The sequence below is a fragment of the Coturnix japonica genome, chromosome 14 (assembly GCF_001577835.2).
Source record: "Coturnix japonica isolate 7356 chromosome 14, Coturnix japonica 2.1, whole genome shotgun sequence".
In the NCBI taxonomy this organism is placed as follows: Eukaryota; Metazoa; Chordata; class Aves; order Galliformes; family Phasianidae; genus Coturnix; species Coturnix japonica.
The window spans coordinates 8131145-8159016 of NC_029529.1; the positions used below are offsets into that span (position 1 = coordinate 8131145).

Consider the following 27872-nt stretch of genomic DNA (forward strand, 5'->3'; position numbering starts at 1 on the left):
AGGCCAGCTCCAGCCTTCCGGTTTGCCTTTACTTGCACCATAAACATAACTGAGCTCAACGCAAGAATTAATTCTGCTAACAGTTACCACCTCAGGGTGTGTGGCACAATTAAATAGATTTTTATTGTCAATAAATATACAACCTGCATCATACCAGACAATATGCCGTGGAAAAAAAATAATAATAGTAATGTACAGAAGCAACCAATGGGACAGTTTGACCACACCTACGTTCATGTGCTGACCTGGAAAACTACCTCAGTAAACACACACAACACAGAAGGAGTCACTGCAGTCTATCAGGGAAGTAAAATTGTGCATTGGGGGCATTCTTAACTGCAGAAGTCCCCACAGCAGGTTTCTTTTGCACTACATCAGGTAGGACTGAGAAGTATAAATGCTACTGGAGACATTTACTCGCTATATCATCACAGTACCTATTGGACGCACACAGACTGCTATGGAGAGTGGCAGACACTGCTGCTGGCAGCATGTCGGCCCCGCACAGCAAGGGCTGCATGTGCTGGCCACGAAGTAACAGGAGCTTAATTCTGTTGAAACAAGTACAAGGACAAAACTGGAGCCAGAATCGACTTCACCACAGCTTCTACCATTTAAAAAAAACATCCTAGTCTAATTATGACGTTCACCAACAAGAGCACACAGGTACGTATATCTCCTAGAGGACGAGTCATGGATTTGGATCATAAGGAGAGTGGACACAACTCAGAACTCTTCCCCATCTTGGCATGTCCAGCGGCACCTCCACCTGCCACCTGCTGCTCTGACACTGAAACAGCAGAGCGGTGCCGGGCGCGGGGAGCAATGGGTCCGGCCAGTCAGGCGGCCGGTGCCACCGAGGAGCTGCTGGCACAGGACCTGGCAGGACATGGTTGGCTGGTGCTGCAGAGGTTTGCACAAAGGCCAACGCAGCCAGGTGGGTACTGGCAGCTGCTTCAGTCCAATGGAGCTGCTGTGGGGTGGGAGTGAGGTTGGGTGATTTGGAGGTTGGAGTTTGTTCCCTGCCATGCCCGCCTGTTCGGTTCGGCCGCCGCAGGTGCCAGACCTCATGTCACCTCCAGGGATGCTGGGGAGACGCGGTCACATTCCTCCCGTGAGCGCAGACTGTGCCACTGCTCCACAGCCGTCCGGTGCGCGTTGAGCATCCGACGCCAGTGGTTGGACTCGGGAGCACCTGTGGAGTACTGACCGATGACGATCCGCCCAATGAAGTCATTGCTGCTCTTCACGTTGTGCCCATACACTGTGGGAAGCAGAAACAGGGACAGATCAAGGAAAGCATCTTGCTCAGCCACCCCGAGCACTGCAGAATGTGACCCCAGAGGATGGCTGTGTCCTGTGCTTGTGCCACCCCAACACATGAGATGTCAGTGACATTCTGAGGATGTTTCTTGAAGAGCTTTTGTGGAAGGTTTAACCAGGACACTGGAATTTTTAGTGTGCAGCTCATCAAGCCAAGAAACAGGCTGGGCAGTTTGGAAGGAATAAAAGAGAAGTTGTACTCAGATTTCAATATAATTGAAATAAACAGGACCTACAAATCCACATTGCTATTTAGCAAGAATATGGTAAACAATTATACCAACTAAAGAAAGGCCAAAATCTTTGTCCAAGCAAATCAGGATGCTGAAGCATCCAGACAACAGCCTTGACTTGGGTAAATGAACAAGAATGACAAGGATGTCATCCTCCAAAGGATCTGGAGGATGATTTTTCAAACACAAACGTCAACGACCCCTTGTAATGATAATCAGTATCATTCCCAAATTACAGATACGAATCTCACACACACGGACTGTCAGTGGGATGCTTATACAGAACCAATTTTCTGTAATTATAACTTGTTAAAAGGCCAGGGAAGTAACCAAGGAAGAGACGCAAGCCTAACGCCTGTCCTTTGTGCTAGCCCAGCCTCGTGGAACAAAGCTGCAGACAGCTGCGGTTGGTAATTATGGGCCTGATGCTGGCCAAGGCTGCGTGTCCTGTTGGACAGGCATAAAAGCACCTTGTGTTTTGAGAAATAAAGCCACAGCTCATTAGGAAGTTGAACCAAAAGTCTACAAAAGCTGAAGCCAGGATAACCGCAGGCACTGGCTGGAGTACTAAAGATTAAAACCTTTCCCATGAAAGAGGAGGACTTCTAAGAACAAACGCCTGCAGGGGCTCCAGGACCCAAGCAGGTAGGTTCAGGGCACTAGCACAGAACAGCACGCTCCCTCTGCAAGTAGCAGCACCCCTCAGCACTGCATCTCAGCCTGTGCTTGAGATGCTTTTTCTTACCAAACGACCTGGGGCTATCTTTGGGAACAGCAAAGCTCTGTTCTCATGGCCACCATGAGCCACGCAGGCAGCTTCGTGCTACTGCAGCATGCCCAGCACACCAGTCCACTGAGTGCTGGCTCAGCCCTCTCCACACCACAGCACCTTTAGCCACACAAGCAAAACCTTCATGTCCCCCACTTTAGGACATCTGTGGCTGCCCAGGTTGTCCCCATTAGTTCCCAGAGGTGAAGCCACCAGCACCTGGAGGCACATCTCCAACAGGTGCTGGTGTCCTGAGGGCAGCTCTGTGCTGCCTGGGGAACTGCCTCTCAGGCTGCAGTAAGGAGCTGTAAGCCACCCATCCCCACCAGTACACAGCCTGCCAGTGTTATTTATGGGCTCTCACATAAGGGAAGAGATCACAAATGTGGTTAGCAATAGTTATGCCAAACGGCCTGCTACAATTTATTACCCTAGCAAAAGCAAACATGATAAAATCACATAAAAGCGCCCCCAAATCAAATGCTTCCCCGCTTTCTAAAATACAGCCGTTTCTTCCCCACTTTTTTGTTTTCCTTTTCTTTATTTCATGCACATTAGAGGATGAAGCTTAATCCTGAGCGACAAAACCATTTCAAACCAGGAAGTCCTAAATGCCACCTATTACTCACAGCTTAAATTAGCAGAGGCAAAGTATCCCAGGAACACCGAATCTTCTGACACAGTCCACAGCAGGATCATAAAACACAAAGGTGCATTAAATGCAGGGGCCATTTGTTTTAGCATTGACTCAAGCATTTTGAATTCTTATAAGGTAAAGCACCTTGCTGGAGGTGTTACTGCTAAATAGAAAAGGCTTTGTCATCCTAATGGAGCTGTCTGAAGCCACAGGACTCATTCCTCATCCCTTCTGGAGAACCTGACCTCTATTCTCATCCTGTCAAGTAATTAGTATGCTGATTCCTTCAGGGTATTAATGTGCTAATTACACAAGCATTGTTGCTTCTCTCATTAACTAATTTCGATAGCACAGAGGTAGACTGATAGCTGAAGAACAGGGTGGAGGTTTCCCAAGGCTGAGCACTTGCTCACAACGCTCCTGCAGACCATAAGTGACAGCACCACATCCAGCCCAGCTGGGTGAACCTGCAGCCTCCCCAGCCACCAGCACCCAACGCTGCAGGCCTGATGCTGTCAGCAGGGGCTCACAAGGTGCCCAGGGCTGATCCAAAGAGCAGCTCCACGTACACTCAATCTGCAGGAGGAGGGCCCTGGCTCTCTACTCCTGCCCCAGGCCACATTAGCTGGCCCTCAGCACCCCTCCAGAGCCCAAGGGGGAGCTCTGAAGAGATCACAGGTTAAACACACTCCCACCAACTCTGCAGGGCTGCTCAGAAGCAGAAAATAGGTAATTATCAGCTGGGTCTGTTGGGCTGACCCACTCTGGTTACAGGCAGTAGACGCTGCTTTCCTGTTAACAAAGTGATTTTCCTGACTGAACCTACACACCTGATCTCATCGGCTCTCTTTCCACCATTGCAGCAATTTACACAATAGCAACATTCATTTCCAGGCCAACTTGGAGCAAAAAGCAATTAAGGAAGCAGAGGTCAAACCAATTCCTTTTGCAGCTGCTCTTTACTGAGAGATGCATTTACAAACTGAAAGGCTTTAAAAAAAAAAACAAAAAAAAAACCAACCCTAAAGAATCTCTTTCTAGTAGAAATGCTGAAATATAAAAGAAAATTGAGTTCACTCGTGTCCATTGAAAGGGCTGAATACTTGAGGACAAGCAATGCAAATAAAGCATTTCTGTGCTATCCTCTTATCACCACATTGATCCCAACTGATCCAAGAGCCTGCCTGCATGGTGTCAGCCAAGCACAGATCCAGCCCAAAAGCTAATTTACACCATTTTCTTAAGCCATTTCCTTAAGCTTGCTTAAGGAAGTGCCTTGCTCAGCCATGACCACACACATCTGCACCTCCTGAATGCCCCACACCAGATGTGCCCAAGATTTTCTGAGCCTTTGCTGCCTCCTGCAGGCACTGGGCCCTACAGCCCCATGGCCACTGCTCCAAAAAAGGAGAAATGCCATCTCCTCTGGGCTAGCTATCAAGCAGAACACCTTCTCCTGATTTATATCAGTATGCCATCAGCTTGTTTGCAGCACAGCAACCCCCATAACCTAACTGTCCCCAGACTTTTGGGGTTTAATGCAATTTGTTTGCATATTTTAAAAGGCTTTAAATAATTGAGCACTGCTTTGATGGATCACCTGCACCCCTGACACCCAGCTATGAACAGCCCCAGTGCAGCAGGCAAGCAGTATTTCCTTCCCAAGCCTGTACAGGTAGAAAAATCAGCGTCCAGCCTTTTCCATGCTGTGTACACCATCTAAAACAGGTCTGAAACTACTTTTAAACTGCTTGACATCAATATTAAAGAGCTACTTAGTGCAGAGTGGGTGTTGTTAGCAGACAGACTAACTATGCTTATTGCGAAGGCCATGGAGTGGACCAAATTTTACCCTTTGCTCCCTGAGTGCAGCCAGTAATATTCATCAGAAAGAAAAAAGGCAAGGGAGGACACACAGTGCCTTTGCACTTATCAATTTAATCTCCACAAGCTGATTTGCATGGAAAACTCACTTTCCTGCACCTCCTCCATCAGGCTGCCCACGACACCCAGCTGCAGAAGGAATCTGAACCCCAAGAGTGGCCAAACCCAGAAGCTGGGAGGCAGCTCCACATCCTGCACCCCTGGTGTGGGCATCTCATCCCCTGGCAGCTCCACACCCAGAGCAGCCAGTGCCATGCAGATTGTTCCTCATTTGATATACAGAAAGATTACAGCCCAGTGAGATGCTGCAGCAATTTCTTTCACCGTTGCATGAGCAAAACAAGATAAAAAGAGTGAGGTCGAGAGAGGCGTGACACTGTTTAAATTAATGGGCTGCAACATCAGCAAGTGCTGTGGGTCAGCTCTGAGAGAGGCTCTGCTCTTTTCTTTAGGAGAAGATTGCTAAAAAAATTCCAGAGAACTCCAGAAACCATCATTTTCTGCCATGCCTGCAGTGATGCACAGACTGAAGACACTGACTTCTTATTAACAAAGTCAGGCAGAATGAAGAGTCTTCATTTTGCCTCCCTTGCAAGCAACAGATTGGCTCGGAAGCACAAACACCCTGGTGCTCTCATTGTTATTAATTCCTGTCTTCCTCATTAAAGTGTCCAGCCTGGTGCAAAAATGCAGAAGTAGCCCTGAGCATCTTCCCCAAGCAGCCCAAATCCCACATTGCAGGCAGGAGGGGGTTCAGAGCCCCCATTGCCTCAGCAGAGTGAACCAGCACCTTCTCCCTGCAGCAGTTTGCCCACAGCCTCGTTCCAAAGTCCAAAAGCAGTTCCCATCCCAGTGCAGGACCTCTCCCCCAGGGAAGGCCCCAGGTAACTATTTTTACAGCTAATCTTCCATTTCCAAGGCTGGTTTGGGGTCCCTTTGCCCCAGGAGAAGAGGTGTCCCCACTGACCTGCTGGGTCACACCATGTGGAGCAGAGCAGCAGCACCACTCTGTTATCCTTAAAGCCAGGCACAGACCATATGGTGTACACTGCATAAATACATAAAGTATTTTGTAACGCCAGAAACAAAGGCCAATTTCTGATCTAAATTAAACAGGTCTAAATCCTGAGAAAATCCTCTGCTGACATCAATGTTTTTTGCTTTTCTTCCTTTGACTAAGATAGGATTACACAGGTTTAAGCACAGATTGGATTCCTCTTCTGACCTGCAATATCTGTATATTCCTGATATATGAAACTATATATAGACATCACATTGCTTCAGAAGCACAGGTCTAACAGGAACAATCTTCTAGCAGCAAATTGCCTATCTATTTATCTAAGAGATATTACACTGCCCAGCACAGCATTAAAAAAAAAAAAAAAGAAATCACCTCTTTTTCCTGTATGCCAGCATGGGGGAGGCAAAAAAGTTTCATTTGCCTCATAGAAGAAGAGACATTTTTTTTTCCCCATAAATGTGTGCAAAAGACAAAATGCCTGAATTTTTATGAGAAATGAAAGCAAGAGGAGAAACAAGACACGAACATCTGAAGCAGCAAGTCAAAAATTAGACATGTAATGACCCCAAACAGATTGTGCTTCCCACCCCCTGCAAATGGGCACCTGAAGATGATGAAGGCGTGACCTTCAGATGCCAGTATACACAGCCAGGCAAATCAAAATTCACACGTATTTCTGGAGTAGCCAGGGGCCAAATCTATTATTTAAGTTCAATGTGTTCCAATTATCCGAACATTTGGAAACCAGCCTACTAATTAAAAGGAAAATAAAAATGAAAAGCCTTGACGTGTCTGCATGCCATTCTTGGGGCTCCTAAAAATCTTTGGCTTTTGGCAAAAACCAAAAGCATCACCTCCATGTCCAACATCCACACCACCAGCCTGACCACCACTCATCCAGACTGAATCCCAGATAACTTTATTTCATGCGTATATTACTTTGGGTAAATGCAACTTTTAGATCTGTAAGCAAACTGAATACCATCAACAACACATCCCGACAAGGATTTTTCTTCCTCAAAAAATTCAAACTTCATTAAATGGTTCTTACATCTTCCCAAGGGCTGAGGGAAAGGGAAAACAAGATAACGAGGAATGAGGTATACTGCTATTGAACAGCAATCTGTTATTTTAATCAAGCACTCCCCTATTAACTGGAAGTTAATTAGAGCTGCAGGATAAAGCATCAGCACAATCTTGAGGCTGAAGACACAAACCGTAGCAGTGCTTACTGCAGGGAACACTCATGGTGTTGTCACGGCCCTGTGGTGCATGGCAGCCCTCGAAACCACAGCTGTAGGTGTTCAGCATCCCACCATTCAACTCCACTTCCTCAGGAACTGAAAAAATAAACTAAAGCAAAACCAACACGTTCCTACATTATCATTAAAGCACACTGAAAAGCAAAGAGACTTTCATAAAATCCTACAAATGGTTCAGAGGAGAGAGTGCCTGCAAGCTCTAAGTGATCAGAAGCCAGAGGATCACCAAAATGTGGTTTGCCCCAGAGCTACAGTGGCTTTTATTGGGCCATCTGGGCTTTACTGCACCACAAACAGCATTACCCAATTGTTATTAACAATGCTATAATCATTAACAAAACACCATGGTGCTGGGATGTCAGGTGTCATCATGCCTCTTGCTGTCTGAAGGTTAGGCTGGGACTCTGAGGCTCAGTCCCAAACCTCCCAGGGAACAGCACACACCCACAGTCCAGCACTCAGCCAGCCCAAGTATGAAGCTGCTGCTGCACCAAGGTCCTCAGCAGTGTGCCCAGGGGTGACCTCAGGCTATTGCTTGAAGGCAGCAGTTGAATACCACTATCCACAGGACCAAGAATAATGAGGAGCAGCCTTTGCTCAGAGGTATGTGTGCACAGGAGAACGTGCTGTCCTTCCAAACCTGCCCTGCTAGGGGCAGCCCTCAAGCTGCCCACACCCCAGGAGATGGCCCCAGGGCTGGTCAAGCTGCAAGTGGATAAAAGCACCACAAAGAAACATAACACTGTTTGCACAGGTGCTCATTACCAAGACAAGGTGTCTGATGGAGTAAATTACAATCAAACATCTCCACAAGTTGTTGCCTCACTAACTGATGCTCGTTACAAGGCCTGACTGTTTTCCTGGTGAGGAGCTGTTGTACAGATGGTGCTCTGGTGAAGAAGACTCCCCCCAGCTCATCTCAACTCCTTTAGGACAAGAAGTGGGGACCCTGAGGCAGCAACATCCCCAGAAGGTACCTGAGAAGAAGGCACACGTGCCCTGCACCAATGTGGAAGGAAAGAGAAGCACTTTGGGTTGTGAACACCAATAACCTCCGGAATTCAGTCCCAATATGCCCAAGGAGCCAAGAGGTTTAGTGGGCATGCTGGGGATGGGTTGATGGTTAGATGATCTTAGCAGTCTTTTCCAACCTTAATCACTCTGATTCTAAGGAGAAAGAAAGGTCTAAGAAATGGTCCAAAACACCCCAAATCTTGCCTCACTGCTGAGTTGCCTCCACACTCCCCACCTGCACACACAGGCTTCCCATCCCCAGCACAGCCATGCCCCAGTGTGGGCTCAGTCCAGGGGTGGTTCTCTACAGCTCCATGAGGAATGCAGTGCAGAGGAGAAGTCTACGGAGCTGCCAGGCTGCAAGGCTGCTACACACTGTCATTGGGAAAGCCACAGGAGAAACAGGCACAAATCTCCATTAGTGTGCACTGATAGACAATTTGGCTTTTCAAGACAAAAAAACACCATGGAAAAAATAATAACTGTACTTTGTCTGATAGCGCATCACTCTGCAGTGTAGCTACACATAGGGAGGCAGGAGCTGATAGAGATTGGCACAGCTCCATCGCCTTCAAATGAAGCCAAGCCAATGTAAAGACAGCTGCACACTGGGTCCAAAATATGAAGCCACAAAAAGGGCTCCTTTAAATTATTGAAGATATACTCATTTCCTGGCTTCCATGACTGGTTTTGCAGCTCTCTACCCACTTAGAACGGCATCAACTACCCTTCAAGCACAATTATTTTCCTTTCCAATTGGACTTTGACTCAACGGCAAATTTAATTAACTGACCTAAAGGACAAGAGCCATGGAAAGCAAAAAATAAAATTAAAAATCAGCTCCAGAAAACAAACAACAGAAAGAACCACCAACCACAGCAAAAACAAGGCAAACAAACTGAAACCTGGAGCAAAAACAGGCATTCCAGGATTACTTACTGCAACTTTCAAAGCAAGCACTACCAGCCAAGCACCAAGTAAGAGAAACAGCACTGAAACCTGACTGCGTAATGCACCGATGATGAATCACACAACTAACTTCCAACTCACTTACTTTAAAATACATCTATTTGTACACACACACGCAGAGGGGGAAAAAAAAAGAAATTAAAAATCCAACAGCCACTTGTCAATGCCAACTGCCTCAGCTCCAGTGAGGAGCAGAACACCCCACTCACCCTCCCCATCACACAGTGCTGGTACTGTGTCTATTTTTCCTCCTATAAGAACATGAAAACAAAGAGAAGAGTATTTCACATCTGTCACGTGAGCACCTGACAGAAGATTCCAAGAACAGACTCATCATTGCTTATGAAAGGTGCATTCAGGACGACGTGCCTGCAAAGACGTGATTAATTATAGGCTTTTGGCTGAGGAAATATTTGAACATGAAGGGCAGGATTTAAATTACTGATCAGCATCGCTTTTGCTGTGACACGTTTGGAAACAAGCAAATGGGTGGGAATTAGGCTCCCGGTACAGGCTGTGACACCTGCATCTGCCATGTAAGAAATAAAATAAGTCAATGTATTTTTCTTCCAGATACAGATCCATTTCACTTATTGGAAAGGTGGTGAGTAATGGGCAGGAATCTGCCAAAAAATACAATTAGAAGCACAGGAACTCAGGAATGGCTGTGGGTGCAGCATGTGACCCCAAAGCCACTGCCCAGCCCCCACACTTCTTCAGCAGAGCTGTGCTGCAGGGAAGAATGATGTCTGTGCCACATACCTGTGACTGCATCATCTGGCAGGCAAACTATGTTAGGTACCAAAAGTTACCTTTGCCAGTGGTTGGGTTCAATGCTTGTCTCTTATTCTTCTGGTTTTTGGCTTTATGTCATATTGGCTATCACCAAGAGTGTAATTAATGCACAAAACCATTCCCAATGGCACCAATTAAGCACAGAACAGACAAGATGAATCCCCAGCAGCTTCAGCCACAAGCTGAGGAGGGCTCTGAAGAGCACAGTGTGCTTACTGAGCTTTCCCAGAACTCCAGCAATGGCCGCCCCTTTTGGGGCAGATACCAGGACCAGCACTGCCCTGCGTGGGCTCACTGCATGCCCACAAACAGTGAGCATGTCACCTCAGAGGTGACCAAGGCCACACCGACAACAGCAACACATTTACCTGTGAACACCAAGCTGGCATTTTCCAGTTCTTCTTGGGGAACCTTGAAGCTGAAGGATTCATTGTAGAAGGGATCTATCGTCCCCCGCATGCAGGAGGTTTTCTTGGTTTTTGTTAACTTCAATCCATGAACAAGCTGGATTTTCACAAAAGGATCTAACAAAAATATAATAAACACAGGCTGTATGTTACTGGAGTGGTGAAATGATGCCCTTGGTTCAGGAAGGTTGAGCACAGCTGGGCACAGGGACATGGATCATGCTGGAGGGCAGCACTAGGGAAGGACTGGAGCCTGCAGCACCACGCAGCAGGGAGGCAGGAGTTGGGCAGCTGCCTTAGAAACGCTCCTGCTGAAACCACACCGAGCACAATTAATGACGACCTCGACTCAGGCCAGATGCTCTGCTCTTCCTGAAAAATGCCAGCATTCTGACAGCAGCAGCGCTGGGGCAGGGAGTATGGCCTGGTGCACCAAGCGATTACTGGTCTGCATGCTCCAAAAAAACAGGGACACCCTGTGAAAACCTAACGTTGTCCACAAAGCAGCAAGTTACCCTAAATAAAACCACCACAGTATTAATGCTCACACAGTGCTCGGCATCTGCAAAGTATAAAGACAACCTTGAACAGGCTGCCCTACTACATGGAATGTGGAGGTAATTGGGGTTTCTGGCTCCTCACCTCACTCTAGTTCACAGATTTTGAACTTCAGCATCACAAAGGCATTCGTACCCTCAATTTTAGCTCAGGGTAAGTGTTCTGGCTACTTTGGTTACTGTTGGCTATATATATATAAAACGAATATCCAGTGCCTTGTATTAAAAGGAACTGAGCATCCAAATCCCCCTGGATCCTGCACAAATTGCAGCCTTATTGCCAGTCCGTTTTAGAAGCACATAAAAGCTGTGCATGAGTAATGTGAGAAATACCCTGCCCTTTACCTGAACCTTGGCTCATGTCTGTCTGAAGAAGCTGTTTTGCTCTAATGATGTCCACGTTCAGCCTTCCTGCGCTGGGCAGGTAGTTTAGTGACAACAGCAGCTCCCCCAGCTCAACTTCATTCTATGGGGAAAAGGGAATGTGGAAATTCAGAACACAGCTTGGAGGGGAAGGAAAGAGCAGGGAGAGAAATTAAATAAATCCCATTTGCCTAAGTGCCTGAAAAACAAATTTTAGTCACACTCTAAGCTGCAACCAAGAACCATCTGGTGGTACCTCGTGCTGAGCAGAAACAAGAAAGAATACTATCCCCAGATGAAGCTCTGTTCCTTAACCTCTGATCGTTCAGCAGCTTTTCAGTAGTCGTTGCAAAGAGGACCTATAAGGAGGAAGGAATACAAGGTCAGTAGTTTCTCCCCCCCTGCTTCGTTTTGAGTGATTCCATGCGGTTCTCATCTCATCAGCCTCACCTCCTGATTAACACACACAACATGGACTCCATCTGAGATGTCCTCTCCCCTCCCCAGCCCCAGTGACCACCAACAGCCCCCTGGGAGCTTCAGGCACAGCTCAGGGAGGAGGTGGTCAGCATGTTCCTGGGTCTTGTGGGAAGAGCCAGAGCTGTATTCCAGTATCCAGCTCTGCCCACCCCAGCAGGACACAGTGCTGAGTGCCTGGCTTAGCCCAGCCCTTGCTTTTTGTCAGGCTGTATCACAGGAACATCACTGTTCAGCCATTATTTACCTTCCTTTCACTTCACTTAATGATGCTTAGGAACAGTAATTAATAATACTAAGACAAAGAGCTGGAGAGCTGACATCACTGCTCCTCAGACATGGCAGCACAGAATAACCTCTCCCCCTTAGCTTGATCTGGCTCAGAGCCACCATTACTCTCAGACACAAACTATTATCAGTGAAACAAGGCTTCACTGAACTGAGCTGCACAGCCCACATGAGGGCTGGCCACCAGCTCCTCTCCTTCCCTGCAGAAGCCCCAGGCCAGCTCTGCATTCCATGGTGCAGGGCAGGTCCAAATGGAGCAGAGATCTGACCACCACCACCCATTCCCAGAAGAAAAAGGAGCTGCTGTGGTATTGCTTTCATAACAAAAGGCTTAAATATCTTTAATGATACCCCAAATATTACATTACAGGAATCAGAGACTAAGTGACTGGGTAGACAATATAGAGAAAAAGCTGCGATATGCAGCCACAGCCAGAGCCCATCCAGCTCCACCAGCAGACAGGTCAGCATGGGAGCTTCCCATCCCACACTGACCAATGTGAGCACACCACAGCTCTGCCCAGACCCGCTGTGTGTGGGGCTGCACCTCTGGCTCCTCACCCCCAAGCCCAGTGCTGCATCTGACACCATGTAATCACGTTAAAAGTTCTCCCGCAGGCACTCAGCCTCCTCTGCTCCTGCTGACTGCTCCTGGCAAAGGCAGCGGGATGTGCTCAGCATGCAGGAGCAGGTGGCAGGCTGAGGGAGCCCTGTGCCTCTGATGCAATATCATACAATTCTTTTTTTGTTTGTTTCTTTTTTCCTCTTTATATGGAAAATACACCAAGAGTCTGCCTGATTCTACAATATTCCCTCCCCTGCACCCTTGACTACCCCATAGCCACACCAGCAGTGTCAGCCCCGAGCTGGCCCATCCTGAAGGCACTTTCCCTACAGCCTCTCTCCACACAAAGAAAAGCACCTGACTTCTTATCCCTACCTCTTTTCGTCACAGCATCATGAAGGTCATGTTATGCAGCACGATGAGATCACACACTCATATTAACCACATTATTTCCTGCTGTTGCTGCAATTTTGTTGCTTTTCCTGGATGGCAAACCCCCTCCATCAGCCTTTGTGCAGCCCCACGTCACAGCACTCTTCAATATATGATATTTTCAGTTATTTCCATCAGCAAGCCATTCCCTAATACATGCATTGTGCTCAGAACTCTTCCAAGGCCAAGCCATACCCAGATAAGTTTTCATAGCCAACTGTCACACAGAGGATGTAGCGATGAGCATGAGATCACGCTCAATGTGATTCAATTGCCCAGCTCTATCATCTTTTGATATTTCCCCAAACCACTCAAATTTATCACTGAGAACAGCCACCCCAAGCATGGGATCAGATCTTGCCAGGAGCCCTCAGACAGCAGAAAGCCCCACTGCCATCACCCAACGTCACCTCTCCCCTTCCCTCCTGCCTGGCAAATCGCAAGGGCTAATCTCAGCGTTCACACCTGGCCTGTAAAATCTATCAGCAGCACAGTAAGGAAGCATTACACCACCCACGCTACACAAACACCATCCACCTGCAGTATCCCTCAACCTCAGCTCTTTTTTTTTTTTTCTTTTTAAATAACACACCAACATTTTTAATGCATCCAGCCTTGTTTTCCACTTGCATTCACCGCTGTGCTGGGTTCCATGCAGACTTTAATTCCTAGAAATTCAGGTACATTCAGACAGCACAAATTAAGGAGCTAATTAACGATGCTATTACCAGCTGGGATGAGACAGCTAAACAGTTTAGGCTGTAAATATCAGATTCCTGGTGCAGATGGAGGTGGGCTACAGATCACCTCAAGCTAAGAGCGCTGGACATCCAAAATTGGAGGTAACTCCTGGATCCGCACATTGGAGACACAGCTGACCTCACCGTGCTGCACCAGGAGCCCATGCAACACAAGCACATTGCTGCCAGCCAGTGCTGAGCCTCACAGGGAAAGGGAAAGCTACACCCCTGATTTTCAGCAGGACCCAACATAACAGGGATGCTGACAGCTCTCAAGGAACCCTTCTGACTACATGGGAGAGATACAAAATGTACTTTGTGTGATCCACTGGACTCCAAAGACTACAACTAGTGTTAAAGAGTGTCTGATCAGGCTTAATTTCCCAAATCCCAGCAGAGCCTTTCTAGCTCTCACTACCTTCCAAGTGCATCCAGACTTTTTACTAATTAAGTTAGGGCTGTGCCCCAAAAACAAAGCAGCCCCACAGCCAAGCAGAACAACAGAAGCATTTCCAGCAACAACAAAAGGTGCTTTCACAAGGAAACCCAGCTCCCCAAATAGCCCATGGTACGAATGACTCAGACCTTTAAAAGCACTTAACCTGAGCAGTGAAGTGCCTCTGGTCCTATAAACGTATTATTTCTAGTTTAGCTCTGAGAATCTAGGAAATGTATCTCAATCCCTGACACTGTGGGCAAAGGGCACAGGGTGGTCAGCCAGCATCCACAGCTGGGAGCAGCCACAGGTTCCTTCTCAGCAGGTTGGTCAGAACCCATCACACCACACTTAGTAGTTTTCTCTTGCTCTTGGCTCACTTGTCATTTGCAGCCATCATTAACCAATAGGCAAGGAAGTAACTGGGTGCTCAAAAAAAACCAAAACCCTGGGTATACAATATATCAGTTTGGGCTTCTGTTTCGCTGGCCATCATGCTGTTTATAGACATCTCTATGAGTAAAAGCAATGTCAAGGCATGTTTTCATGGGAGGACTTGAGGCACAGAAGCACAGTTTCTGTTCTGTTGCTCGCTGAAGCCTTCCCAAATCACACACTCACACACTGGCTGAGCAAAGAGGGACATGAGCTTAACAGCACAAGAGCTGTCATCAGCACATGGTACACAGCAGGGAGAAGCAGCGTCTGAACCTTCCCTTTCCTCCCTCTTTCCATCAGAAACCTGAAATGCTGTCGGTTTTGCCTTGGATGTGCTGTTCACAGAACACAATGTTCAGAGCTGCCCCTCAGGCAGCACCTCTCCAAGGCCTCGGTTGAGCTCCCATTAGCATGCTGACGATGGGCTGATTTGTGCAAGATCCCAGATGACCTGGGAAAGCAATTTCCTGTTTGATTAGGTGCCTAAGTGACATCGAGCCTGGGATGTCTGAGACACTCCTGAAGCTGAATTTACATTTCACTCCTGGCTGCTCCTCTCCGCTGCTATCACACTGCCAGCCCTGGTCTGGCCTCTCATCCAGAACCTTCTGCCCTTAATGCCTGGCTTGAACCAAACACACAAAGGACAGTTTTATTTTTTCTGTCCTCTGAAACACAACAAAGCTATCCCAAGGGAGGAAGAGGTTTATAATTAATGTCTTGCACATCTTTTTTGATTAGGGCAATTCCTTACTGATAGCCCACCCCAGCTGCTCACGTTGCATTGTTAAAAACACAAGCAAAACTGGAGCTAAAAACTCTCCCCAGTTCCCAACGGGTACCAGAGCACATGACATCAGCACAGACATCTATGCAACACTCCTAATGAAGTTTCAGATTGATTTTCCTCCTCCGGGTTATCTGTGATGATACCTCCAGGCACATTAGGAAACTGATGGCTTAGAACAGTTTGCTCTACAGGGCCTCTCTACAGCATCCTGTGTCACACAACAATCATTCCTGGAAGGCTGAGCTACTAAGGATCAGAAATATATATAATAACATATTTTTTCATATATATATAAATCAGGAACTGAAATACATGTATTTCATTCATCAGCACTGATTCTGCAACTTTAATTAGGCAGCTATGCTTGAAAAGATAGGGAAAAAACCTTGACAATATTCACTTCCACATTTAATTCCTGCAGCACCATACCACCAACATGAACTCTATTCTATGCTGACACGCACAAGGTTGAACCAATTGCTGTGTCAAGGCCCTCCAAGCAAAGTTGCCGGACACTTTTTCATCTGTCCCATGCCTGCGAGAGAGCTGTGCGCCAGCACACTGCTGCATAACTCCCTGCACTACCCAATGCCAAACATAACAGGTTCCCCAAAGATGCTGCTGTCTCAGGACTGTAATGGCAAACCCAGGAATGGCAGCGCCAAGAGCAAACAGTGCACGTTCACCTGGAGGCCTCCAGCAGAACGCCAGGGCCACCCAGGATTCAAGGCAAGGCAGAGGAAATGCTCAGAAGTGACTCATTTCTTGCATTTCAGATCTCTTTCTCACTTTTCCTTCCCAACCAAGGCATGGTAAGAACAACAGCGCGATGCCTGCTGTAGGCTTGTCTCTGAGGCAGGAATCAAACATTGTAGAGCCCTGCCACAGGAGAGCTATTTGTGAAGCATGGGGAAAGATGACAGCTCCTTAAAAAACTGTCACTCTAGTGCTCTCATAGTATGAAGTTAAAACAGCAAGTCCAATACTTACTGCTTCTATGACAAAAGTGGCTACATTGGAGAGGAGGATGAATTTTTATGTTATTTTCCCCCAGCTACAACCACGCAAGTTTTTTTTCCTTAGCAGAATGGTCTCCAAGCTCTCATTACTGCTGGTCTAAAACATTTATTCCTGCCTACTCAAATCTGCCAAAAGAGAAATGAATCATATGTCAATAAAAGTTGGGGTCCTGAACATGTGTTTCAGAATTAATCTTAACAGGGAAAAGTGTGAATCTGAGCACAGCCACGGCAAGGGCTGCCAACTTCATTCATGGTAATTAAGTGAAGCCACACTCATTTAAGAGGATATTTAAGGAGCACAGAGTGTTCCCATTGGACTGGGCTCAAAAGTTCCTCTGTGAACAGCTACCCTAGAAGAAAAAGCCATACAGAACTAAGACGGATAGAGAATTTGGCAGAACCTGCATTGGCATTTCCTACAAAGGGTCAGGCCTGCTTATTTGCTGGCCCTGATTGCATATGGGATGGCAGCTCCCTTGTGCCTCCATTCTGGACTCAATCCCACCAAATGCTTAACACACAATCCAAACTGAAAATATGCTTATGCACAGGCATGGTCTCACACCCAGTGCTCAGCGTTAGTGATCTGAGTGCACTGATTTCTTGAGAGGACAGCACGCTGCTCACCTACATTCAGTTTATCTGATGACACCAACTATACAGCTCCAGATATAACTACTCAATTTCAGCCCATGTAACAAGCACACGATGCCATGCAGTCTGGTTCATCTGAGCAGTCGTACCCAAGGCAAGTTGCCAGGCTGTCAGTTAATGAGCATCTCCATGAGGAGGTAACAGGGATGTTCTGCTGCTGAGGACCACACGTCTATGCCTGCCCAGAAGCACCTGCCCTTATCAGCACATACCATGGCAATGGTTTCCAGGCAGCAAAACAGACATCCCACCCCACTGGTAGGAAGAAAACGTTCTCCACAGCCACCTGGATTCACTTCCCTCCATCTCTTGTGCTCATCACGTTTTCCCCTATAAATGCCAGTTAAAAAAGAAAGAAAGAAAGAAAAACCCACAGCCCACACCCTCACACTTTCTGTCTCCCATCTTTCCATATCCCAGTGTACACCTGTCTTATCTTCATCTCCCACTGCTGATGGTTTTACGGGCATCTGTTTCAGCTTCTCCAGATCCCAGGACATGCATCTGACCGACATCACTGCTGGTGTCACTGGGTGCTTTTGTCCCAGCCCACAGTGATCTCACAACACAAAACACACTTGGGCAGACTCAGCTTCAACCCAGAGCAGCTGAAGGCTGTTGCACAGTTAACCAAGCAAAGAAGCGAGAAGTATTAACAAATATTTGTCAACGTGTCAAATCAGTCATGCCAAAAGGCAGAATCTTTCAACTGGCAACTTAAAAATACAAACTTCTAGCACAAATATTACTGCTGGTGAAAGGTATTAAGATGCATTTTTCAAAGTAACAAGCTGTTACTTTGTTTTACTGCTTCCAGGATTTATTTTAACCCTTCGATAGATGCATTTATCCTTAACCTTCACTAGCAAAAAATGCACTCTATTCCACCAGCTTTAAGACTTTATCAGTGAGGAAACATGGAAATATGATATCAAACATCCACCCTGGCATTGATGGCAATGCTCTGCCCTTCCCAGTGCAGAGGAAGCAGCATTACTGGGGGTCCCCTCAGCACCCTTCTGCCATCCCATCCATGGCACACTGCAGGCCCAAAGCTGTGTGCATGCAACGTGCCATTCACAACAGATATCATCTGTGGCAAGTTTAATTTCCTTCAGGGACATGACAAAAATAAAATTACCTTGCTATTTGTTGCTCTGGGATGAATTTTGTCTTCTATGTGCTTTCTTTGCATCAGATCATTACTGAACTGGTGCCAGTGGTTCTCCAAAGCACAGTCATGTGAACAACCACAGGAGTGACCCAGAAGAGACAGTGTCACTGCAGTGTCTGGGAACAGAGGCAGGTCACTGCAGTGACAAGAAAGATCTTCCACAAGGTGCAGACTTCCAAAGCAGTTTTGATTTGTTCTCATTGGAGTTGACATAAATCACTCCACCTCCCCTGACTATGAAAAGAAGGCAGCTTCTCTACCTCACAGCAAAGCAGCTGCAAGGCCAGTATAGGCTCAACTTTATCCCAACCCAGCAGATGCTCTATAATGAAGATGACAACAACTAATCAAAAATGTTATTAATTGCTAACAAAGAAAGGAGCCCCCCCACACACAGCAGGAAAAACTGTGGTAATAATTTGATCAATTCTATTACCTGAGAACTAGGAACAAGGGCTTTCCACCAGTGTCCGCCTTTCACAAGGTCTACATCACTCAAGGGCATTGACACTTTGCCAATGACACAGTGGCGTGAGAATTTGTCAAAATCCACTACAGTTAAAAGTAGAGTCCTTCTCTGGGCTTCTAAAAATGGGATTTCAAATGTGTACCTCTCTTCAAACACCGGGTTCTGAGTTTTGCGCTTAACTCCGGTCTGCTTGGAGTTCTTCTGGTCCGGAAGCAGGCAGATCTTCACATAGGGGTTGGAGTGAGCCATATCTTGCCTTGAGCCATCATAGGAAATGGGAGGAGGCAGATCCTTAGCCTCAATGACTCGCACTATCAGGTAATTATGCAGCAGGTCGTACTGAGTGCTGAAGTGCAGCATGCCCAGCTGGTACTTGGATAAGATTTCCTCATCTGTCAAGGAGTCCATATCATCACTATTCGAGTCAAGGGAGTACAGTCTTGGTTCAAATTTTCTAAAATAGTCATCTGGGCTATAGGTTTTCCTCAGGATAGTGGGCTGAACTATTTCTTTTTTTGCTCCTATTATTCCAAACTCGATAGGTTTAATGTCAATTAATGGAGAACTTGGCCTCCTTGACTCTAAACCTAAACAAGAAAGATGCAAAAATATGATTGTTAGAAACTCAACCTATTAGAGGCCCAAGTCATCTCGTGGTTCTTTATGTTTGGCTATTCTGTACCTGTGCAATGTGGGACCTTCCACCACTACACCATAAAACAATTAACAACACCCTCTGTTGTGCCGCGGAGCAATCTCAGCTATGCTTCCCTCCCCCCCCACCATTTTCACCAGACACGTGCTTTAGCAAGAAGAACAAGGCTGGTCTCTTCCACCGTGTTCCTGCAGAACAGGATAAGATTTTAATCAATGTACCTTCAGCTCGGACTTGATTACCTGCCTGAGAGATGAAAGAGCAGGCAACACGCTCTGACTTTTTCCCCCACAAGAATTACATTAATGTTGGAAGGACGACCTTACTTGAAATCCGCCTGGTGAGGCTGTAAGTGGACCGTGATGTATCTGAAGACGACCGCCTTCTGTCAGGGGAAACATCCTGAAGAGTGGGAGGCAGGTCACTGATTGTATTATCAGAGTCTCCATTTTTGTCCTCATTCTGGCTGCTTATCCTGTTATAACAAGAGACCTTTGAGTGATTCAACACAGTAAAAGGACTATATACAGAACAAAAATGTATTTGGATATTCTAATCTTGCGTGCACATCCCTGAATGCTGCAGGGTATCTCCTTCACATCTACTCGGCAAGCAGAAGACTGAGCAACTGACTTCATGCCTATGTAAAAGGACATTATCTTTCTGCCTGCCTTTCAAGCAGGAGTGTATCAGCACCAGAGCATGACACAGGCCACAAAGGCATATGACGTGGATCTCAATCAGCAGAAGTATATTTGTCTTTGAGCAAATAAAAAGAAAACAAACAAACCCTCACAACATAAGCTTACTGCTGTGAATCCATTGGTGCCACCTGGAAGTGTGGCCAGCAGTAGGAAGGAGCCAGCATGGGTGACCACCATGCTCAGACATCCCAGTCCCACCAAACACCTCTCAGTAAAATATTACTTTGCAGACACAACACTAAGGTTTCAAAACTCAATAAACAGGATTAATTAACAGCTATCTATTGATATGCCATTTAAAGTAACTGGCTGCTTTTTATCCACTCCTGTATAGCAGAGGTGAGTTTCAAAAGACAGAAATATTGCTGTCCATGGGGTCTTAGTGAGGGTGGGGGGGGGCTGGGGGAGACAGCAGGATCCCAGTGCTGAGCGCTAAAGCACCTTGAGAAGACTCAGTAGGAGACTGGGATCATAACAAAATCCTCACACAATTCCTATTTCACCTTAGTTTTCCTCTGTAACTTAAAAATCTCATCTTCTCACAACTGTGAGGCACACAGCACTGCTGGGATCTCCCAGCTTTGGCTGGAAGGAGAGGGAGACAGAACTGTGCAGAGGGTACAGCCCCAACTGCACCCTGAGAGCTGAGCCATGGGTAGAAGATGGAAGTGAAACCAAGCAATGGTATGGGACACATTGGGCACCACACTAAACAAACCCAGGAGACAGAACGCTCAGGAAAATCTCAGATCACGAGGAAAGCACCAGCACAGAATGAGCAAAGCAAAGGGAACGCTGCTCCAGCCTTGCTCTTGAGTCACTCATCCCATGGCCAGGCTGGGTACAAATGAAATACATTGAATCATTTGCTTTAGTAATCAGTGACTGTGCTAGAGAAACAGAAATGTTTGGAGAAATAGAATTTTACAAAAGTAAGCTCATAGAAAAGGCCCCCCGAACATAAGAGAGATTTAAACTAGAAATTCTTATCTAAATCTGCAAAATTCACAGCAGGATTTACAGCACATGCAAGCCTCACTAATCCAACTCATACAATCATCCACATTAAAAATAAACAAATAAATAAGGAAACCTAAAAGTAAATAGATCAAAACCAAGACGTGTGTTAAAGAGGGCACAAAGTACTTGCACGGCTCTGCAGCCCATTAGGGGCAGTCCAAGCCCTGCAGTGTGACGTAGTAGAAACACAAACAGCTTTTTCATGCCTAAGCGCAGATCTGCATGACCGTATGTAGCATTTGGATGTGCTCGTGTCTGAGAATCAAACAAGAAAGAACAAAACAAGAAAGCAGGGCGAAAAGGGAATCAGGAAGAAAAGCATTAAGGATGCTCTACAGTGGGTAAACATAATAGTGAGTTAATAACATACAGATGACCTTTAGTAAGGAAATTGCTACTGAGCTACAATAATTTTTCCTCAAATAAACTTTGGCTCTGGCTAAAGCAGCTCTGTTTCTGCTTAATCAGAGCCTTTGGGAAGAGGAATCTTGTTCTGATTTCAATTTAGTCTCACAGAGCACGCACCATTTATCTTTGGGTTTTTATGGAGAATATTCCACAACAGGCAGTGCCAACACACAGCCTTATTCCCAGCCCATCTCTGCGCAGGCTGGGATACAAGCACTCATCACAAGATCAACAGCAGCTACCGCACATTCAGGTCAATGCAATTAGGTTCAGTTCAGTAAGGTTTTTTTTTTCCAAGCTGCTACTGGAGGCTACTGTGAAAATTCAGAAAGTGAGGAAAATCAACAGCCTCTCCAGAAGTACTTAAACTTGCAGCCTTAGAGTCCTCGCCTGAATTTCCAGGACATCAGGTGTCTCACAGTTACCAAAGGGAAAACCTGCATGCAAAACACAAAGGACAGGTCACCAAGATAAATCATCCTGCTGTTCGCTAGTGGGCAAATGAAGACCATAGCACCAATTTTTCCCTGGGGACTGGATGGGGACATAGGGAAGGAGCAAACTGCACGGTATTAGCTTCCTGGGATCACAAAGAAGTGGCAGAATTGAAAGACATCAGATGAAAATCTGGGTTTATTTTTAAAAACGCTTTCAGGCTGTGAGCAGGGAATACAATAAATTGATTTGTTCCCAAACTTAATGCATGTATTTAAAAGGCAGAATATGGCGCTGTCAAATCCATCTTCCATTTGAGGAAGTTTCCACTGAATCTAAAAGATTTCTCTTTAAAAAAGACTAATAAGGGGAAGGGGGGGGGAGGGGTATTAATTAGCAAGTCCAATTCCCAACCCTAACCCTAACTCAACATTATTTCTGAAAATGAACGAAGAAATGATGAAATATAAGGTTATTATAATGAAAATAAGAATCTTCTTCAACTGATCTTTCAGTCAAGAGAGGCTGCATGGCATCACTTCCACCTTAAATCTGCATATACAAAGAATGCAGGCCTCCTACTAATCAGCAAACAAAACAAATCACTTTTGTCTCCTGCCTTCTACTCAACCTTTCTATATTCCAGACCCTCTCTCCACAACAGTTCCTTTCCCCTCTCCTCTCAGCTTCATCTCCTCAACGTCTTTCTCACCTCTAGTCTTTGTTCTCCTCACTCAACTTCCTTTGGGGCTCCCTGACCAGCTCTTAACAAGGTCACCCTCCTGGCACCACGTTGGGCCCATCCCTGCCAAGCAGCAGGAATCAGCAGCCCCTACAGTATGTGGAGAGCATCTTCAGTCATCCCAAGGCAAGATGCCTCCGTGCTGCTACTCAAAGCCAAATTACTTACCTCCAGAGTCCTCTCCATTTGGCTCTGCCTGCCCCTCCCAAATGTCACCTGTGGGAAAACACCTTCTCCCACCACTACAGCCCCCACCTGCCCAAAGCTGGAAGGAATGGTGAAGATTTGGCATCAAAAGCACAGCCCTGAATGTGAACCTGGCTGGGGGCCCTGAGAGCCCTACTGGGCTGCACCACTGAAGCACAACACGGTTAGGAGAAGAGTAGCATGAAGCACAATGTGGTTGGAAAAATGCCCAGTTCTTATCCAAGAATGTGTTGTCTTCTGTTTATCAACATTACAAAAATTAATCATCGAGGCTTTCAGAAGGAGCAGGACTGGAGGAGAACAATACAGACTGGAGAGAAAGCATTATACAAGTCCAAAGGTTTCTCTGTTCTCTGCCTGTGGCAAAGCCCGCTCATCCACAAGGTCACCACATTGCAGTGCCCTGGAGCCAGGCAGGATGCAGCAGCCCATATGTGGCTGCAGGGCCAACCACCTGCATGTCACAGCCCTCTGCACAGCATGGCAGCTCTGAGGCTCCCACTCAAAGCAAGGCTGCCTGCTTGCTCCCAAGTACACAATCGTTTCTGCAACAATCTTTCTACGTCCAATACTGCTACCTCATCATCGCCTTCTCCTGCCTGCAATGCTTTCCTATTTAGCATTGATTTTGTTTCCATTTCACATTAATTGCAGGTGAGCCAACTTCTGGGCATATATCAGACTCTAAAACATGATGTTCTGCATATAAAAATCACTCTAACACATCTCAAACACTTCTATTTTTATTGCTTCGGTATAAATTACCATCCTATTCTACCACAATTCCAAAAGGTACATAGACAAGAACATGATTTAAACATGAGAAGTGCCCTTACTGCTAAACCAACAAATCAGCTTCCATGCCAGCTTACAAGGTAACTCCTGTCCTACCCACCGGATCGTGCTTTACCAAGGCTCTCCATAGTATTCCAGCTAACAATGCTGCTGGTTCTCCGTACCACTGGGCTGCCTATTTTCCCACCCTCACCAGGAGATTCTTCCTTCATGGACGGCATCCACCAAACCCTGAGCCCATCTCACCTTTTCATATCAATACTCCCATCACAGCTGAACAGCCCTACTCTTCCATTAGTGCTGTGAAATTGTGCAGCTAAACTTACAGCCAGGCTGGAGTCTGAGCAGGAAAAGGTCCCAGGATTTCAACTTCATCTTCATTTGTTTGACAACAGCTACAGTCGAAACACTTCTGACAACAATTTCTACAAGTCCACCGGCATAGCAAGAGATCCGAGATTCTAGCGAGCAGACCCTGAAGCCATTGGAAACCAAAGTACAAGATTACAACCCATCAATAGCTATTGAGAAATAACATTCAATTGTATGTATGTGTTACTGCAACAACACATTAAGAACTATATTTATTCCATCTCTATCAAAAAGACAAGTGCTGTGCAGTTGCCAGCCCAACTTCACTGATGCCATAACAAGGCAGGAAAATAAGTATTCACGGCAGGTACTTCTCTGGTAGCAGTGTATCATTATGTATGTTGGCAAGAGGGTGATTTACAAAACACAATAACAACATGCTGGAGTGGAAACATGCTTATTCTTTCATACACATCATCAAGCTGATGGGCAAACATACAATAGAAGGAATGAAAACCAGAAGGTAAGTGAAAGCACCAACTTAATTCTGCAAGGTCTATTTGATTTGAAAACCTTAATACAGCAACATGAATACATTTCATCCCCGTAGATATGTCAGCATGTAATACTCACGTGATCCATTCACATATGGCATTGCAGCCTAACAAATTTACCGCTAAAATAGATTAGTGAAAGCATACTGTCCACATGCTTCCCTCTGTGAGGATGATTAACTCAGTGCATGGCCAGCTCACTGCAGGGAGCACAGAATGCACCCTGCCTGCATCAGAAAGCCCAAACTGAGCCACGTCCCATCCAGCAGCAAGCAGCTTGATGGAGCACTGCTACAGAATGTCAGTGCTCCACGGCTGTGGGGAGACAGAGCTGCCATAGCACAGCACATCCCCAGAGCTGAGCTGGAGTCAAACCACTCTACAACTGTTTGTAATCTTGGAAGGTCCATAAGAAGCTGAAGACAGAGCAACATGAGCATTTCTCTGCAGATATCCCCTAAAATCACTTGGAACAAGGGTGCTATCACACAACACCGAGGGGTTCCCTTTGAGAACACAGGTCTGCAGAGAAGGCCTCATGGGCACATCTGTTTTGCTTCACTAGAGCAGGTCTGCCATGAACAAACACGGGACATCAGGGGGGGAAAAAAATCATCAGCCTTGAATGTGGTACGTTACTTAAATCTCAGATATCAGTAAAGAGTCAGAAAATATGAGACAATCCCCTCAGGATGGAGCGAGGAGACAGAGCAGAGAGTGAATCATCAGATTAACTCACCTCATTTATTGGTTCCAACTGTCCTTTTAGACATCCAGGATGAAGCAAAGGAGAACAAAATGAAAGAGACAAAAACAGGTTAGCCATGCTCAGACAACTTCACATTTCCTGCCATGACATCCCCCAGCCTGGAACGAGCTTAGATTTCTGCAAGACAGTCAATTCCCTACAGAGATGCCCTGTCCAGGCACTGGCTGCTGCTCCCAGCCCCTTCCCACCAGCTTGCTGATGAGTGAAACCCAACCTGCCCCACAGCACAACAGTTCTACTCATTGTCCCTTGCTGTGGGGTACCATGTGTGGCCACTTGGCTTTCCTAACAGCTGTCTCTAATGGCAGCAGACAGCAAACCATATCCAAACACTGCAGTTGGGAAAGGTGAGTGTCCAGAATCTGTCCGTATGAACCGAGCTCCAACACCAACCTGGTGAAAGCAGCATTTGTAGCAAGGGTCACATCATCTCCTTCAGCCTCCCTCCTGACTCAGAGGTTAAAGGCACAGAGCTGAGTGCCCCAAGCCTGCAGCATGTGCCCAGGTCAGGCATTTGCACTGCAGCCTTTCCTGAAGGGGCAGAAAGTATACGGCAAAGGGAGAAATGACAGCAAGCCACTGTTCAAATCACACAGCCCACATTGCAACGCTCAGCACACCTTTGTTTGTAACCACTCGGTTAGCAGCATTCCAGATGCCTGCTGAAATGCCCTTCCTACCCTGCTAATGACCAACAGTGCCCTAATTGTCCCAGCTGTCCTTCTGTAAAGGGGTCCCTTTTGTCCCCTAAGACAAAAGCAACAAAAAGCCTCCTGGCTGCCCTTCCACCTGCACAGATCAGTTGATCTTTACGTTCATAGACAACACATAGACAGCCTTCTACAAAGAAGCTATGATTTAGCAATGGAATTTTGATCCCAAAAGACTCCTATGAGCTGTGTTTTACTCCATCACAACCTCTTCAGAACCAGCACTTGGTGAGAAGGCCAAGGCTCTTTTACAACAGAAATTAAGAGGCTGAAAATGCTACAGTGCAACGTGACGAGATGGTGATTAGATCCCCACAGACCAACTGGTTAAGGACATCCTGAGCAGTTTCATGGGGCTTTATCATTCCTTGTCAATGCAAAGTTGCAGTCAAAGTGACAATGGTTCAGTAAAGCTGCTGTGAGGATGTTTAAATGTTTCTAAAATGAACATGTTGGATTTGCACCACGTACTCAAACACTGCAGCACGTGCTGGGCAAAAGAAGGGGCACTTCTGAGCAGCTACAGGGACAGCCTGGGATACACAGCCATGAATGGCACCAGCCATGGGCTACGGGAGAGCACTGCCACGTGCCACCAAGAGGAGCAGCACGAGGGTGGCACAGAGCTCAACAACGATGTAATCGCCCAGAAAGCTCCACCAGGAGGGGAAGGGGCAGTCAGCAATAACAAGGGCTGAGTATTACAGCACAGAAGAGGCAAACAAGTCACCGGTGGCACAGAGGATATAAAAGCAGGGACCCATGAAAGGAAAGCAAACAGGAGCAGCTGTGCGCATCCACCTGGCTCACAGAGGCGGAGGTGGGCGCTGGGAGGAGCAGAGTTTTGCAGAAGGGTGCAAAAGGCAGCGAGGACTCCCAGCCAGGCGCTCTTATTGTGCCCGGTACCCCTCTTCCATACCCCCAGCAAACTCCGTCTCCCCCACTCTGCAGCCCCCCCCACAGCCTCGCACAGCTCCAGCGCGCACAAACCACGTCCCTGGAGACAACGAGGTGCCCCCGCCGGCACCGGCCGGATCCGCGTGGGGCAGCTGCTGCACCTCTAAGCTCGCGGGGCTCCACGCGGGGCCCGCTGCACGCGGCGACCCCCAGCCCGCCCCGTCGGGAGCCGAGATCCCCCGGAGCCCCCGCTGCGGTGCCGGGCAGGGGGGAGCCGGAAGGACGGGGACGTGGGGTCGGGAAGAGCGGGCACGGACGGCGCTGGGAGCGGCGGCTCCCGTAGAGCTCCCGGACGCCTCGTCCAGCTGGAGCCGTTCTGCTCGGTTTTATCTGAAAATTGAGCTGCAGCCTTCAGCGCTACAAAGCTAGAAAAACAAGCAGCTGGAAACCGCAGAGCCAGAGGGAAAAACGCTGGGGATTTTAAAATAACCCGAAATGAATTCAGCCCCGCACTGCCGGGGGTTCCCATCCATCACGCCGACGGCTCGGGCTGCCCGCGGCCAAGGATGCGCCCAGGCCGGAGGGGCCGCTGAGGTCACCGCCATCCCGGGCCGCCCGGGGCTCGGCAGCCGCGGTTCAACCTCGCCGAATAGTCCCCGTGCGGGAACGGCCCGCGCTCTCCCGCCCCTGCCCCCGAAGTTACCCCAAAGTTGCGCGCACAAAGCGCGCAGGGCAGCACCGCCCGCGTAGCTCCGCGCGGCGCCCCGAATCCCCCCCGCTGCCCGTCGGGACGCGCTTCCATCCCGCAGCGCCGCCGCTCCGCACCCACCTGGATGTACGCCATCTTCCGCGGGGCTCCGCCGTGCCCGCGGCCGCCGCACCGCGCTACGCCCCGCGGCTCGGTACGGCTCGGCACCGCCCCGGGCGGGGAAAGAAGGGAGGGTG

At 47.3% G+C, this 27872-nt stretch overlaps 1 protein-coding gene across 2 annotated transcripts; it reads right to left on the reverse strand.

The window, feature by feature from the left end:
• Positions 1 to 99: 99 nt before the first annotated feature.
• On the reverse strand, positions 100 to 27872 carry SYT17 (synaptotagmin 17). Of its 2 annotated transcripts, XM_032447590.1 has the most exons (8): positions 27757 to 27872; positions 25291 to 25308; positions 24012 to 24160; positions 19701 to 19849; positions 18687 to 19306; positions 11217 to 11337; positions 10276 to 10431; positions 100 to 1264 (listed from the first exon to the last, which is right to left on the reverse strand). In XM_032447590.1, the coding sequence occupies exons 1-8, from the start codon at positions 27769 to 27771 to the stop codon at positions 1068 to 1070; spliced, it is 1425 nt and encodes a 474-aa protein (XP_032303481.1). In that variant the 5' UTR covers positions 27772 to 27872; the 3' UTR covers positions 100 to 1067. The 2 variants fall into 2 exon arrangements, with proteins under 2 accessions (XP_032303481.1, XP_032303482.1); XM_032447591.1 differs by lacking the exon at positions 24012 to 24160 and having other exon boundaries at positions 27757 to 27821.

Excerpts from the sequence above, each read along its gene's own strand:
- SYT17 (XM_032447590.1), bottom strand. Across the intron at positions 19,850-24,011 it reads GCTCAGACTCCAGCCTGGCT|GATAAGCAGCCAGAATGAGG; the intron begins GTAAGTTTAGCT and ends TTGTTATAACAG. Across the intron at positions 11,338-18,686 it reads CCCTTGTTCCTAGTTCTCAG|AATGAAGTTGAGCTGGGGGA; the intron begins GTAATAGAATTG and ends TTTTCCCCATAG.